We start from the raw sequence: 13,651 nt of genomic DNA on the forward strand, positions 1-13,651 counted from the left end.
AACTTTGCCTCACAATGCATATCATGTTGAGTTTTAAACCATGTTACTTTAAAGGCCTTGATTTCCAAGGAAAGGCAACATGTTTAGCCTAACTAACCTGCCTCCCTTCCTGGCTAGGCTCCTAACATAGCTGAGGAAATACCATGACCGCACCAAAATCCTCCGCGGCCGCTTACTTTCAAGTTTCCCATGAAACAGGATTGAGTTTCAAATGAAAAAGAAGCCTTAGCCTGAAGCAGAATTCTTCTGAAGCCAAAAACTCGCCTCACTATACCTGGCCCTCGTTAAAAGGGTTTTATTCGTATGGTTTGATGGACTCTTTTTAACTGCTGGCGTGTTCATCAGCGAAGGACACGAATCCCTGCTGGATTTTCAACCCCTTTTTTGGGGGGGGGAACAGCCCCCCCTCCCTTTCGAGCAAACCGTCTCTCTCCAAGCCCTGCGAGAACCTGAAGCCTCCTCCGGTCTGGCGGGAACAGGCCTCCTCCAACCCACGCGAGAGCAGAGAGCCGCTTCCACCACCCGAGGACTCCCCTCTTCCTCCTCCCGCCCCCCACCCACTCACTTCCCTCCCGCCTAGTTCTGCCTGCCTCTCCCTTCCCACACACACACACACACACCCCATTCATTCAGGCCCATCCGGCTTCTCCCTCCCTCCGCCCGGCGGAGGCTGGCAGGGGGATGACGTCACCGGATCAGGCTGACCGGCAATGGGCGCCATTTTGAAACCCCCAAACCTCCGGCGGCGTCGGCGCTGGCGGTGGCGGCCGCCACAGCAGAAGCAGCGGCAGGGGCAGCGGCAGCAGCAGCGGCTCGGGCAGCGGCGTCGCTCGTAGCGGCTCCCTTTCCGGTCGCGGTCGGTTTACGTCTGCCACGCGGGCTTCGCTAGGCCCCGGTCTCCGCCCGCCACACACACGGCGCGACATGGCAGGTGAGGAGAGGGGCGCACCAGAGGCAGCGGCTATGGGGCTGGTTTGGGTGGCCCTTGTCTTGGCGGGCGGAGGCAGGCCTGAGGCCTCGGGGAGGAGGGCAGCCGTGGTCCACCTCGCCGGGCTGAGCCGGCCAAAGGGAGGTGGGAGGCTTTGGCCTATTTATCTTGTATAGAGAGATATCCTGAGAGGCGAGGGTCGGGCTTTTCACGGCATTTCTTCCCTTTGCCGTCTCTTCGCAGGGGTGGCCGGCGGAGGCGGAGGCGGCAGCAACGATTTCCAGTGGTGCTTCTCCCAGGTGAAGGGGGCGATCGACGAAGACGTGGCGGAAGGTAAAGGGTTATTGTTGTTGTTGTCTTAATTATTATTTTGGGAGGTGGGTGGGTTTAGGGGACGGAATGACCCTGGGCTCCTAAGGAAGGGCCTCCAAAAGGCCTCACTTCCTCTCGACCCGGCTTTAAAAACCTCCCGCAATGGTGGTGGTGGTGGTGGGGGAATGATGGTAGAGGAGGCCCCTGCTAGTCCCGGAGCTCCCTCCCAAGGTTGCTGCAGGCCCTTCTCCTCTGCAACAACCTTCCCCCTCCCCTTCCTGCAGGGTTGATGGGCCTTTACTTGCAAGGCATCCCGCAGGTCCCCAAGCGCAGGATGGGAAGAAGGAAGGGGTTGAGGATGAACCCTGGTTTCCACCGCAAGGGAGAGACGGTGCCTCCACCCACCCCGGGCCCTTGTTCGGTCTGGAAGCAGCATTAGGCCTGAAAAAGTGTTACCTTTTGTGGTTCTTCTCTCCCCACCACCAAACACCACCATCTTCCTCCCCCCCTTTTTTGAATATGTGTAGGGGGGATTGCAGAGTCTGACTAAGCTGCTGCTTGCTCTGCCGTCTCCACACTGTACAGAAAACTGCTGTCTTTTTTTTCCTTCTTTTTTTAATGTTCTGGGAGAAATGACAGACAGTGGAACAAGAGGAGCGAAAAGAAAAAAGAGGATTGGGAGTGGGGAGCAGTCTGTCAAGGTTGTCAAGCTACATTCTAGCCATACAAGGGAGGGGAGGAGGCGGCCTCCTCTGAAATTTAGTTTTTAGCAGCAGGAATGTAAAATGTTCTTTCTGGCAATGTGTGGCTTTAGGTTTTAAAAATGATATATCAACCAAGATTAGGTTGAACCAGTTTGTAGCAATAACCAGTCCAGCCTGTAAAAGTGCCTTAAAAGTTCATTCTTAAGTATGTTAATTCCAAAGTAAATCTTACAAAGTTCTGTCTGATGTATTATCTAGTAATTAAAATTGCAGCCTAACTGTTGCTGCTTCATTAAAGTAGCTGGCTGGTACCCATGGTATTCTAGAGTTTTACGAAGAGCCTCCGCATTGCTTTTTGAAAGTGTACAGGTTGTATTCATAAACTTATTAAATACAGTACACTCTTATTAAAAGTTTGGTTATTGTGGATTTTTAAAAGTTCATATTGCTGTCCTTAAAAGCATTTTAATTTGAGTTTACGTGTTGTATTCTTGCTGTAGTTTTAAAATATTCCAAAGACAAATGTTGTGGGTTTTCTCTTTACAAGAGTGGAGAGGCCAACTTAGGGTGTGGTTTGGAGGAAGATACTGAAACTTCTTTGATTACTAATATTCAGACTGATAATAGGTGACCCTTTTAACAGAATATATTTAGAGAATTAAAAATGCTTTGCAGGTAAGCAGTTTCTACACTTTCTTGAACCGCTATTTGTTTTCCTGAAAGTGGCATGTTTTCCAAGAAGCAATACAGTTTCATTAATGCTTGCTTGGGTTCAGTTGCCATTCTTTGTTTTATTAAGATATTTATGCATAGTCAAGCCTTCTGAATCATCAGTGGGTTTTATTGCTGTTTGCTTGTGGCATTACAGTATGAATATGTGTAGTAGAAACATTAAATAATTATTGTTGAGATGTGAAAGAGTTCTGTGCTAGAATGGATGGTAGTAAAATAAATTCCAGTATGTGTACTAAATCTAGTATTGTTTTTCAACCTTGATAGTGATATTTGATAGTCTTCACACAGTTCTGTATCTGGGTGGCAGCCAGCTGCAAAACATTGGTAACAAGATGTCTACATGCTTTCATATTGAACACAGTTAATATTTATGTGGAGAGTTGCATTTAGAGTTCTATTTATAGTGAAACAATTAACCACACCCACAGTATGTGTGTCTGTATCTAGCTACTTTGTGTAAAGGGAAGGGGTTACATGAAATACCTGGTCTTGTACCAGGTGGGAATTTATAGTATTAATTAACAGCACTAAAATTTTCTGTAAATACCTTGATCATATGTTCAGTCTTACAACTTTCTTGCTCACTGTAATAAATGACTGCAGTGCATATTATAATAATAATAATATAATTATTATTTATACCCCGCCCATCTGGCTGGGTTTCCCCAGCCACTCTGGGCGGCTTCCAACAGAAATATTAGAATACACCAATTTTTTAAAGATTAAAAGCTTCCCTAAACAGGGCTGCCTTCAGATGTCCTCCAAAAGTCTAGTAGTTGTTTTTCTCTTTGACATCTGGTGGGAGGGCGTTCCACAGGGCGGGTGCCACTAACGAGAAGGCCCTCTGCCTGGTTCCCTGTAACTTTGCTTCTCACAGTGAGGGAACCACCAGAAGGCCCTCGGCACTGGACCTGTGTCCGGGCAGAGCGATGGAGGTGGAGATATCAGTTTATCCTGTTTTGAAACAGTTGCAGTATACTTATTTTTGTTGTGAGAAAATAATTTCCTAACTACTTGCTAATGAGAAATCGTTTTTATAAGATTGGCATTTGGTTTTAAAAAGTGGGTTATTTGCCATCTACTGTCCAGACCAGTCTCAAGGAAGAAAGAATATTGTGCTTATGATCAAAATTACTCTTCCCTGGAAGGCTCCATGGTCCAGTCCCTCTCAAACTTTATACTGTAGATACCCTTCCAGATCATGTGGAAGCCTCATTGTTTCCATAACGGTTTGCAGTATTTCCTACTCCTGGGCATTGTGACCCATCACATGGCTATAAAAGCTAGTGTGGCTTAATTTAGAGAAGAGAGGTTAGAACCACACTGGAGTGCAGAATAAGACAAACTTGCTATTAAATGTAGGTTGTGTGCATGTTATATTAGTATATTGGAATATACTACACTACATGTATAAGGGCATATTTTATTTTATGGAATATTTGAAAATATTTGATCATAGCCAAATAACAAATTCATTTGACCAGCATCTCAACCCTAATTTTTGTCCTTATTTATTTGGACATACTTCTCACATCTTGCTTGCATTTCCCTTACCACTGTCTTTGAAACAACTTGTTCAAGATGCTTTGTAAAAGAAATTGCATTCAGGTTGTTGGGCCCCAAAGAAGGGCACTATAATTGATGTTAGTATGTTTTTTGTTGTTTTGTCAATAACATTTTATAATATTTAGATATAAGGCAATGTAGAGAGTTATGCAACTAATGTTAAAAATAACAATTTTCAGCACTGGGTATAAGCAAATCTATCAACAAAATTATATGCTAAAAAGAAAACTGACGTTCAGGCAGCACATTTGAGAACTTAACTAGTTTTTCAGGATTAAAACTAAGGTGTCGTAGATCAGAGTACTCCAAACACATGCAAGTAGTTGCTTGCATTTTGCAGTATCACAGAAGTTAATAGAATCAAGCCTGATATATTTGTCTGTAACATGTTTTCCTTTCTGTTCTTATACCCTATCCTAAAACATTTTTTTAACTTAAATACCATGGATTTTAAAGGAACTTGCTTCCAGGTAAGTGTGGATAGGACTGTACCTATAATAGTTTTAGAAAATGAGGCCCGTAATTTTTATTCATATATTTGTGTAATGTTATCTTAATAGTGATACCCCCATGGTGCAAATTACATTGCAGACTTCCTTCTAGCTTTTGCACTAATCACACAATGTATGGAGGTGTGTATTTTATTTATATGTGTGGAAAATAGGCTTCTAAGTTATGCAACAAGCTTATCCCTCTGAACAACACATCAGTTCATCCTGTAACACCTATATTAATTCAGATTTTAGGAACACATTTTTGCATTGGAACCTAATTATATTGTGTTTTCAGTACTCACATTCATATGTACAGTACTATACATTTCATCATAATTCCATATAGGTAGGCAATGCTGGGCGAGAATATTTGACAAGAATGTGACATCTGCCTGTTCCTAACATTTGTATTTTCCTGTCAGTTTCTTGTAGCGTAATGTGAGCCTTGATCTCTTTCCTGACTGTTGACTTTCTGCTACTTAAAGAAATAATACAGAACTCTTTTCTCCAGGCCAAAGTCCTGTCTCTACTTTGTAAAGTACCTGTCAAATTGAGGGTACTATATTTTTATAACAATACAGGCATCCCCCAACTTGTACGTGATCAACTTCGTGCATGACCACATATATGCATGGTGCCAGCAAATAACTAACTAACCAACCTATAATGGTGAGAGAGAGCTGGAAAGTCCTTGTGGCTCACAAGGAGATGCCCCCCCCCCCAAGCCTGAAGAGGACATCAGTGAGCCAAAAGTCCAGAGAGAAAAAAACACTCCACAGGCTCCGAAATAGTATGCAGGAGCTCTCACAAGCTGCCATGCTACTCCATTCAACAGCTGTTGGGCTGGAAGCTGTATGTACCCCACTTATACATGTGGGGCCCTGGAACGTAACTCTTCGTCAGTGGGGAGGCAGGTGTGCTGTACTGTACTGTAGAACTGTGAATGATGGATGATAGTTCCCTGTTGTCCGTACATGCTGTTGTAAACACATTTTGGACGCTTGTACCTGCTTAATTAATCAAGATGTGTAATAGACTGATGGGTGTGCACGCAGCCGCCTTGTTCCTTTCCTTGACCAAGTGAGTGAATAAACCAGGAAATCTGAGATTAACTATCATTTCTGGCAAAATAAAAAAATTCCTTCAGTAGCACCTTAAAGACCAACTAAGTTTTTATTTTGGTATGAGCTTTCGTGTGCATGCACACTTCATCAGATACCACACGAAATGCATGCACACGAAAGCTCATACCAAAATAAAAACTTAGTTGGTCTTTAAGGTGCTACTGAAGGAATTTTTTTATTTTGCTTCGACTCAGACCAACACGGCTACCTACCTGTAACTATCATTTCTGGCTTTGTCTGAACTGACAAAGTATGGTTAATGACCCTGAAACAAACCAGAGTATGAAGTTTACAAATCTTAATGGCTTATTAAGCTGACATGTGAATGTCCAAACACAGCCATTGTATATTGTGTGAAGCTGCCCTTAAGGTTATCAACTACTACGAACCATATCTTGCTGTGGCTTAATAATATCCTTTAAACTTGAATTTTAGATAGGCTATAAAGAACTTTATACTTTATTTCATGATGCTGTCTTTGTGCTGAAATAGCACAACTGGTAATGAATCAGTGTTTGGGAGTGTTTAAATGCATTCTTATGAATTTTGATAAGTGAAAATTTCAAGGCATTTGTTGAAATGATCTCAAATGCCCCTTATTTTGTACTGATCTGATGCAGAAAGATGTGGAGCTATTAGAATAATAATGGGCTTGAAAGTGCTGATTTGAGTATAGCAAGATATTTTGGTAAATGAGGCTGCAATCCTATACACACCTTAGAACAGCCCATTGAACTTAGTGGGGCATAGTTCTCCGTAGACATGTTAAGGATTGTATGGTTAAATATCACCTTTGCTTATATTTTAACTAAAAACATTTTTTCTGAGGGGAAAGTTTGATCAATTTTACTTCCTTGTCCCAATGTTGTGCCTAACAACTTTAAAATGCTTTTGATTTTGAAGCTTTGTATCAACCAGATATGTAAACTGGCTTGATCTTCAATGTAGTAACTGAGCTTTGCAGAATCTTCCTTTCTTGCCCCATCACTTACCCATTCCCATTCTCCCTACGTACATTGTCAGCACATTGTACACGCTGCACACCATTAATTTTGCCCTCGCTGTGTTCTTTGCCACACAGTATGGTAGGACTGGTGCATTTGGACCTGTCCACCCTTTAAATGTTGCTAACGTGGATTGTAAAACCCTGTTGTGCTTTCTCCCATCTTGAGGAATAGCACTGCGGCAATTCTATTTCTTTATTTTAAAGCATTTCCAAACTGTTCCATATCTTTAAATCCAAAAGTAGTGTACACTGTGTACAGTATAAAAGCATTTGTTAAAACAAAAATATAGCCTAAAATCAATAAAACGGTATAAAAACAGAAAAGTATGCAAAAAAGAAATAAAGCAGATTCAGGGGATTCAAAAACAAAAATATTGTGGTTGTGCATGCAGGCTCCTATACACACTGGTGATGAAAAGTGGATGGAGGGGAGGAGCCATCTGCTGATGTTCAGCCAGGGGAAACCACTACTTCAGGCAAGCAAGAAATTGAATTCCAAGCTACCGTATATAAGAATGTACCATATCACATAAGATATGCTCCAAGAGGCACAATATTTTGAGAAACGTACTCATTTCAAACCATCTTTCCTATTTGCAACACTAGATTCTCTGGTTTCACATTTGAAGGATGTGACTAATCCTGCACTGCAGAGTTGCTTCCTAACTGCTTGGTTCAAAGTGCTTTAAGAGCATTGCACCATCAGACCCTCCCTCAAGTCCTCTGGCATATGCAGAAAGGTTGGGGTCTTCATGTCTGTGCATGGGTGATGCAATGTAGAGAAAAGAAGATTGAAGGGACTCCTGCTATACCTTACCTTCTGCAAAATTGTACTGCAATTGGAAGACTCAAGGAAATATGTGTACTGCTGGTCATTCTGCTTATTTTCTTTGGCAAAATTGCAGTTCTTATGCCAAACCATCCCATGGCATGATTATTCAAAACTCGTGCATTTAAAGAGTTGTTTAGGAGCAATTAATAATAATCAAAGTTTTAGAAATAAGCTCAAGTCCAACTGATCAAATAAATCCACTGTTTTTAACAGGTTACCATTCAGAATTTGCATAAAGCTGTGTGACAGGGATTGATAGGGATACTTCTCAGTAATTTACTGGGGTTCATGTGCTTCCCAGGATCATGCTCTATGTGTTAGGTCCACAGTGCCTCCTTTCAAAAGATGATTTTAAAAAATCAGATCTTTTATATGTGATAAGAAAAGCTTCATAATGACTATCATACTATAATAATAAGAAAAAAGTACACGCAGGTTGTACTTAGGCCTTCATTGTTTCTGTGCAGTAAAGGGTTGGCCAAGCCATCAGTTCATTGTATTTTTATGTGGACAGTTGAAAGCACAGAAACCTTATCTAGTACAGCTCCAGGATTATGAGCTTAGTTTGAAGCAAAATCAAATATGAAAGTTCATTTCATGCAGGCAACTTATTCCTACTACCAAACCTCCCTCATGTGTCTAAATACAGGCACAGGGCATTTAAGGTCAAAGCAATGTTGCTGACTGACTTTCTGCTTAGAGACAGAAGAACAGCAGTGCTGATCTGACGGATCCTCACCTTTCTTCTATCACTGATTTGGCAAGCTATTGATTAATTCCTTCAATGTTGTAATGTGGCCTAGAAACAAAATATAGTACTACCATGCTGTTTGTCATGACTGATTCTTATAGCCTTTTGCTGCTATTGAGAAGATATATGCTTAATCTTTCAAAATCTTAAAAGTATAAATGATTATTATACTTTGTCATATTGTTAAAAATGGATTAGATTGAAGTATTGCAAATAAGTAACTGAAGAAACTAAAGGCCTAAATCTAAAAATGTTAGCAAGATCAGTAAATTGTTTATAGAATTTAGCAGGCATGGGTATTTTAACTTTCTGAAACATCACAGGCATTCAAACCTACTTAGGCCACCAAATGAACAGGAAATATATTCAGTAGCTGTTGTATGGTTTGTCACCTGGGAACTACTAGTATAATCAATGAATTTTAGCTTAGAATTGTCCTCATTTTTGAGAGACATTCACATTTTTGAGAGACAGACAGATGTAACACTTAAACACCCCAATAAGATGTCTGCATTATAATTTAAGGATTTGGGGCTCTAGCTATTGACTTTTTGCCAAAGTTGGAATCAGGATGATAGTCTCAAAAAGACTGGAAAGTCTCCACATGTAGCAAAAGCATCCTGTAGAAAAAGTGAACATACAGTGCAAAAGTTAAGAAGTGTATGTAAATAGTTTTTCATGCATTACTTGTGGATAACATTGCTTATACAGTCATCAGGTAATCTTCCGTATTGGGAACATTTCCAGAGCAAAACATGTGCCCCTCCATTGCCTCAGCATTAATGTCTCATGGAAATTTTTATTTGCAGCAAAACAGGAACAGGCATAAACAGTGTCCAACTAGTGATCATTAGGGGTTTGGGGGATTAGATTATGGAATTGCCTCCTAGATATTGGTTTGTGGAATTTCAAATGGTTCAGTGCCAGTTTTGCTAACATCTTAATGAAACGTCTTAGGAAGAGCATCAGCCTTGGAGTGAGGTGCCATCAGTATGCAGATTACACCCAACTTCTTGCTTTAATTACTAAACATTGAGGTGCTGCTATTTAGGGTTGCCATTTTTTTAAGGGCAAAAAAGAGGATGCTATAATGCAATTTGCCTCAAATTTTACCCCTGAAAAAGAGGACATGTCCTGCAAAAAGAGGATATATGGCAACCCTATCTGTCCTGAATATGTGGAAAGATGTAGCCATGTAGAGAAGGGTAACAGGTTGGCATTGAATCCAAACAAAAAAGGCTTGATACTAGCATCCTGCAAAAAGGTACATTTTCCTATACAGTGGTACCTCTGGTTGCGAACGGGATCCGTTCCAGAGGCCTGTTCGCAACCTGAAGCGCCGTATCTGCGCAGGTGCGCAGCGCAATATAGCACTACTGCGCAGGTGCGAGTGGCGAAACCCAGAAGTAACCCTTTACGGCAGTGGTCCTCAACCTTGGGCCTCCAGATGTTTTTGGCCTACAACTCCCATGATCCCTAGCTAGCAGGACCAGTGGTCAGGGATGATGGGAATTGTAGTCTCAAAACATCTGGAGGCCCAAGGTTGAGAACCACTGCTTTACGGTACTTCCAGGTCGCCGCAGGACGCAACCTGAAAAAACACGTAACATGAAGCAAACGTAACATGAGGTATGACTAATTGATTGGGGTTGCAGTCTTCCTATCAGAACTAGAACCAAAAGTAGGACTGGGTTATCAATATATCGTCCCAAACAGGTCTAAAGTCCCTATTGTGATGTCAGTTTCATGATTTTTGACTTGGCAATATATTGTGAATCATTGTGTGTGTGTGTGTACGCGCTGTGCAAAAATCACGATGTGGGAAAAAAAATGAAGCAAGACAATGCCTCTACGTAGCTTCACCCTTATTTCAGACATTGTGATATATCAGCATATCGCGATGTTTAGCTGACGATATATCACAATGTTGGAAACCTTGTGATAAATTGATTGTATGTTAATCACCCAACTCTATTCAAGAGTTGTGCTGAACCTTCTCTTTGATGAGAACTAAGCAGCAGAAGCAAAAAGTGCTCTATGCCAGCTCCATTTGTTGTGGAGGTTCCACCTAATTATGACCTTGTGGCATAGCTGTCAACCTTTGGATTTGAAAATAAGGGATCAGCAGCCTCACCTGTCCCGGGGACCAGGGCCGGCCCTACGGCAAAGCTGGGTGGCGCAGGGCCGCCAGGGGGTCGCCACGCTACTGCGCCCTGCACTCGCCAGACAGCCGCGCTGGGAAACTGGGCGGGGAAGCGCCAGAGGTATCTTCGCACCAGGACGCCAGATATGCTTAAGACGGCCCTGCTGGGGACAGTCTACGATATATCTAACAATCCAGGATAGTAGTGGGAAATGGCGCTGGAATAAGGGAATTTCCAGCCAAAAAAAGGGAAGGTTGACAGCTGTGGCTTGGAATAAGGGAGTTTCCCGTTAAAAAAGGGAGGGTTGGCAGCTATGCCTTGTGGTAGACTTCTGTTGAAAAATAATTACAGCAAGTTACACTTTGATGACATAGAGGACATGGTTTGGAATAAGAAGAAAATGGGTGGTCATCATGCACAGATTAACATAAGTTTGTGGAAGCAATTTTCCAAAATAGCTTCTAGACTTAGTCCTATAACAGAATTCCATGAACTATGGCACCCACATTTGTAAAATATATGCTAAACGATACATTTTGTGGTGTTTATAATAGCTAACGTAATGCTGATAATTCAAATAATTGTTAAAATATGTGGAAAAGAATGTCTTCCTGGTTGCATGTTATTGCCCACAACATATATTTGGGACACCCAGGGATTTTAGTGTAGCAGTGATTGGCCAATAGTGTTGCCTCCAAAAGCAAAATACAATAGCAAAGCCTTTTTCTAACTCTGGTTTAAAGATATAAGTTAAGCCTTTTCTAGTATGGAAATGCAGTTATGGGGAAAGTTCGTCTGATGACATTGTCAGACATCTTATTGCTTGTTTGTGGCCCCTGACACATGTTTGTGCCCTTTGTCCTATCCACAAAATAGGGCATACATTTGCATATATGATACAAAACAAATGCAAATCTTTTGTGGGTGAGATGGGAGACCCAATATGCATACAGTGTGCTGTGCCTAGACAATCCTGTTGGCACTTCTGAAGGAACATAATCTACTTCATCAATAAAAATGTGCTTCAAAGGGTTTTCTGAACAAGGCAACTTTTGGTTCCAGACATAAGAAAGTCAGGCAGCCTGATTAATATTATGTGTCATATGACATTATCATGGTAGTATGAAACTGGAACCAAATAATAGGACAAATTACTTACGGAGTTCTTCTCTGTTCTCTTAGAATCTCTGGCAAAATGATAAGTGTGTATTTTGTCTTGGTTGCTGAATTCATGCTTTTGGGAAAGGGGTTTTTTTAATAGCAGAAAACAATTGCTTCAAGAGGTCCATCTGTGCAACTTAACCTCTCCATTCAGCTGATAGTAAACCATTTATAGCTAAACACAGGCAAACACAAGGCTTTAAGCATACTGGGTATAAAAATATTTCCCAGATGCTTGAATGAAGCACCACAATAAAAGGTCTTGTCTAATTGTTAAACTCAAAACAGTGTCATGGAATTTTATTTTATTTTTAATTACAAGATCTGGATTACTTTGTTTTGAAGGGACTTTTTTGTCTTATGCTTAATCTTTAGTTTTTGTTTGTGCATAGATGCTGTTAATGTAGGAGCCTTAATTTGTTGTTTGTAGTTGTATGCTAACATAGCTTCCCATATCACTCTAGTTAGAGGCTGTCTAAGAATAGAAGTGATTATAACTTGCTCACAAGAATTCACATATAAAATCCTTCTAAATGGTGCATTTGCATTCAAGCACCTAAGTTTTCCCTGTAGAGGGAACGCATTTGTTGTCAAAATGCTTAGTGGTTAATCTCTTGGGTCATTATTTTCAGTATCTTATGGGAAGGTATAGCAGTTGCGGGAAATTAATGTTTTCTCTAAAATAAGTTGTATGTCTAGTACCATCTGGAAAAGAAGATTGCAAAATAGTGTATCGGGACTTGAACCTGAGTTGGTGGATGTGTGGCTAGCTCGTGTGTCATTGGCTTGCGCCAAACCTGAGTAGTTACACTATTGGTACAACATTCTATATCACTATTGCATTTCCTGTCACCATAGTTCTAGTAGAACTATGCTGGAAGAGCAAGTGGCCTGTTCAATCTAATCTTCTTTGCTTGGTGCTCAGAGCCTTGAGGAACACTAGTTTATTGCATATTTTACCTCTTCCTTATATTCCCCCCACTCTCCGTGGGTGAGGTTCAACTATTGTTGCACTTTGAGGTAGAAGTGTGCAATGGGAATGCTGGGAATTTGCTCCAAGGTCTATCTGGGCTCATTATTGACAAAGCTTGCCAAATGCCTTTTTAGAATGCAGGTGTTCAAAAACCTCAGAACTGGTTGTCAAATCTTAGCTTGAGAAACCAGCTAGTGGCACTTGAGGCCAAATTGCATTTTTCTCTTCAGCCTGGAATTCTCTGATCTATTGCTCTTTAAAAATCCTCTTGAAGAGGCCATTTACAGCATGGATAAGAGTCTTAACCCCACGTCTCTTAGTCCCACCCATGAAGGGGAAGAAATTGAGTAGCAAAGGAAGCACTCTGTTCTCTGTGCCCTTCTCTGATGCAAAATATCCTTTACCAAACTGAAGCTGTGTTTGACAACTAAAAAGGTAAAGGACCCCTGACAGTTGTCCAGTTGCAAACAACTCTGGGGTTGCAGTGCTCATCTCGCTTTACTGGCCAAGGGAGCCAATGTTTGTCCGCAAACAGTTTTCCCGGGTCATGTGGCCAGCATGACTAAGCCGCTTCTGGTGAAACCAGAGCAGCACACGGAAATGCCGTTTCCCTTCCCGCTGGAGCGGTACCTATTTATCTGCTTGCACTTTTTTGGCGTGCTTTTGAACTGCTAGGTTGGCAGGAGCAGGGACCGAGCAATGGGAGCTCACCCCGTCGCAGGGATTCGAACTGCCGACCTTCCGATCAGCAAGCCCCAGAGGCTCAGTGGTTTAGACCAGTGCTCCCCAACCTTTTTATCGCCGCGGACCAGTCGACGTTTGATAATTTTACCGCGTCCATCTGAGGGGGGACGTTGATTGTTTATATTTTATTTAGATTGTTTTGATTTAATAATTTTAATTTAATTGTATTTAAATGTT

The 13,651-nt window shown here is 41.6% G+C and overlaps 1 protein-coding gene across 3 annotated transcripts in view; it reads left to right on the top strand.

Moving 5' to 3' along the window:
• The first annotated feature begins 625 nt into the window (after positions 1 to 625).
• PPP2R2D (protein phosphatase 2 regulatory subunit Bdelta) overlaps positions 626 to 13,651 on the top strand; it is a 32,405-nt gene continuing 19,379 nt past the window's right edge. Inside the window, exons 1-2 of one of the 3 annotated variants that reach the window (XM_060274833.1) lie at positions 626 to 931; positions 1,172 to 1,261. In XM_060274833.1, the coding sequence (XP_060130816.1) occupies positions 925 to 931; positions 1,172 to 1,261 (97 nt within the window). In that variant the 5' untranslated portion in view covers positions 626 to 924. The remainder of the gene's footprint in view (positions 932 to 1,171; positions 1,262 to 13,651) is intronic. The other 2 variants (XM_060274832.1, XM_035137728.2) reach the window with 2 other exon arrangements.

This window comes from Zootoca vivipara, chromosome 5 (assembly GCF_963506605.1).
Source record: "Zootoca vivipara chromosome 5, rZooViv1.1, whole genome shotgun sequence".
Classification (NCBI taxonomy): Eukaryota; Metazoa; Chordata; class Lepidosauria; order Squamata; family Lacertidae; genus Zootoca; species Zootoca vivipara.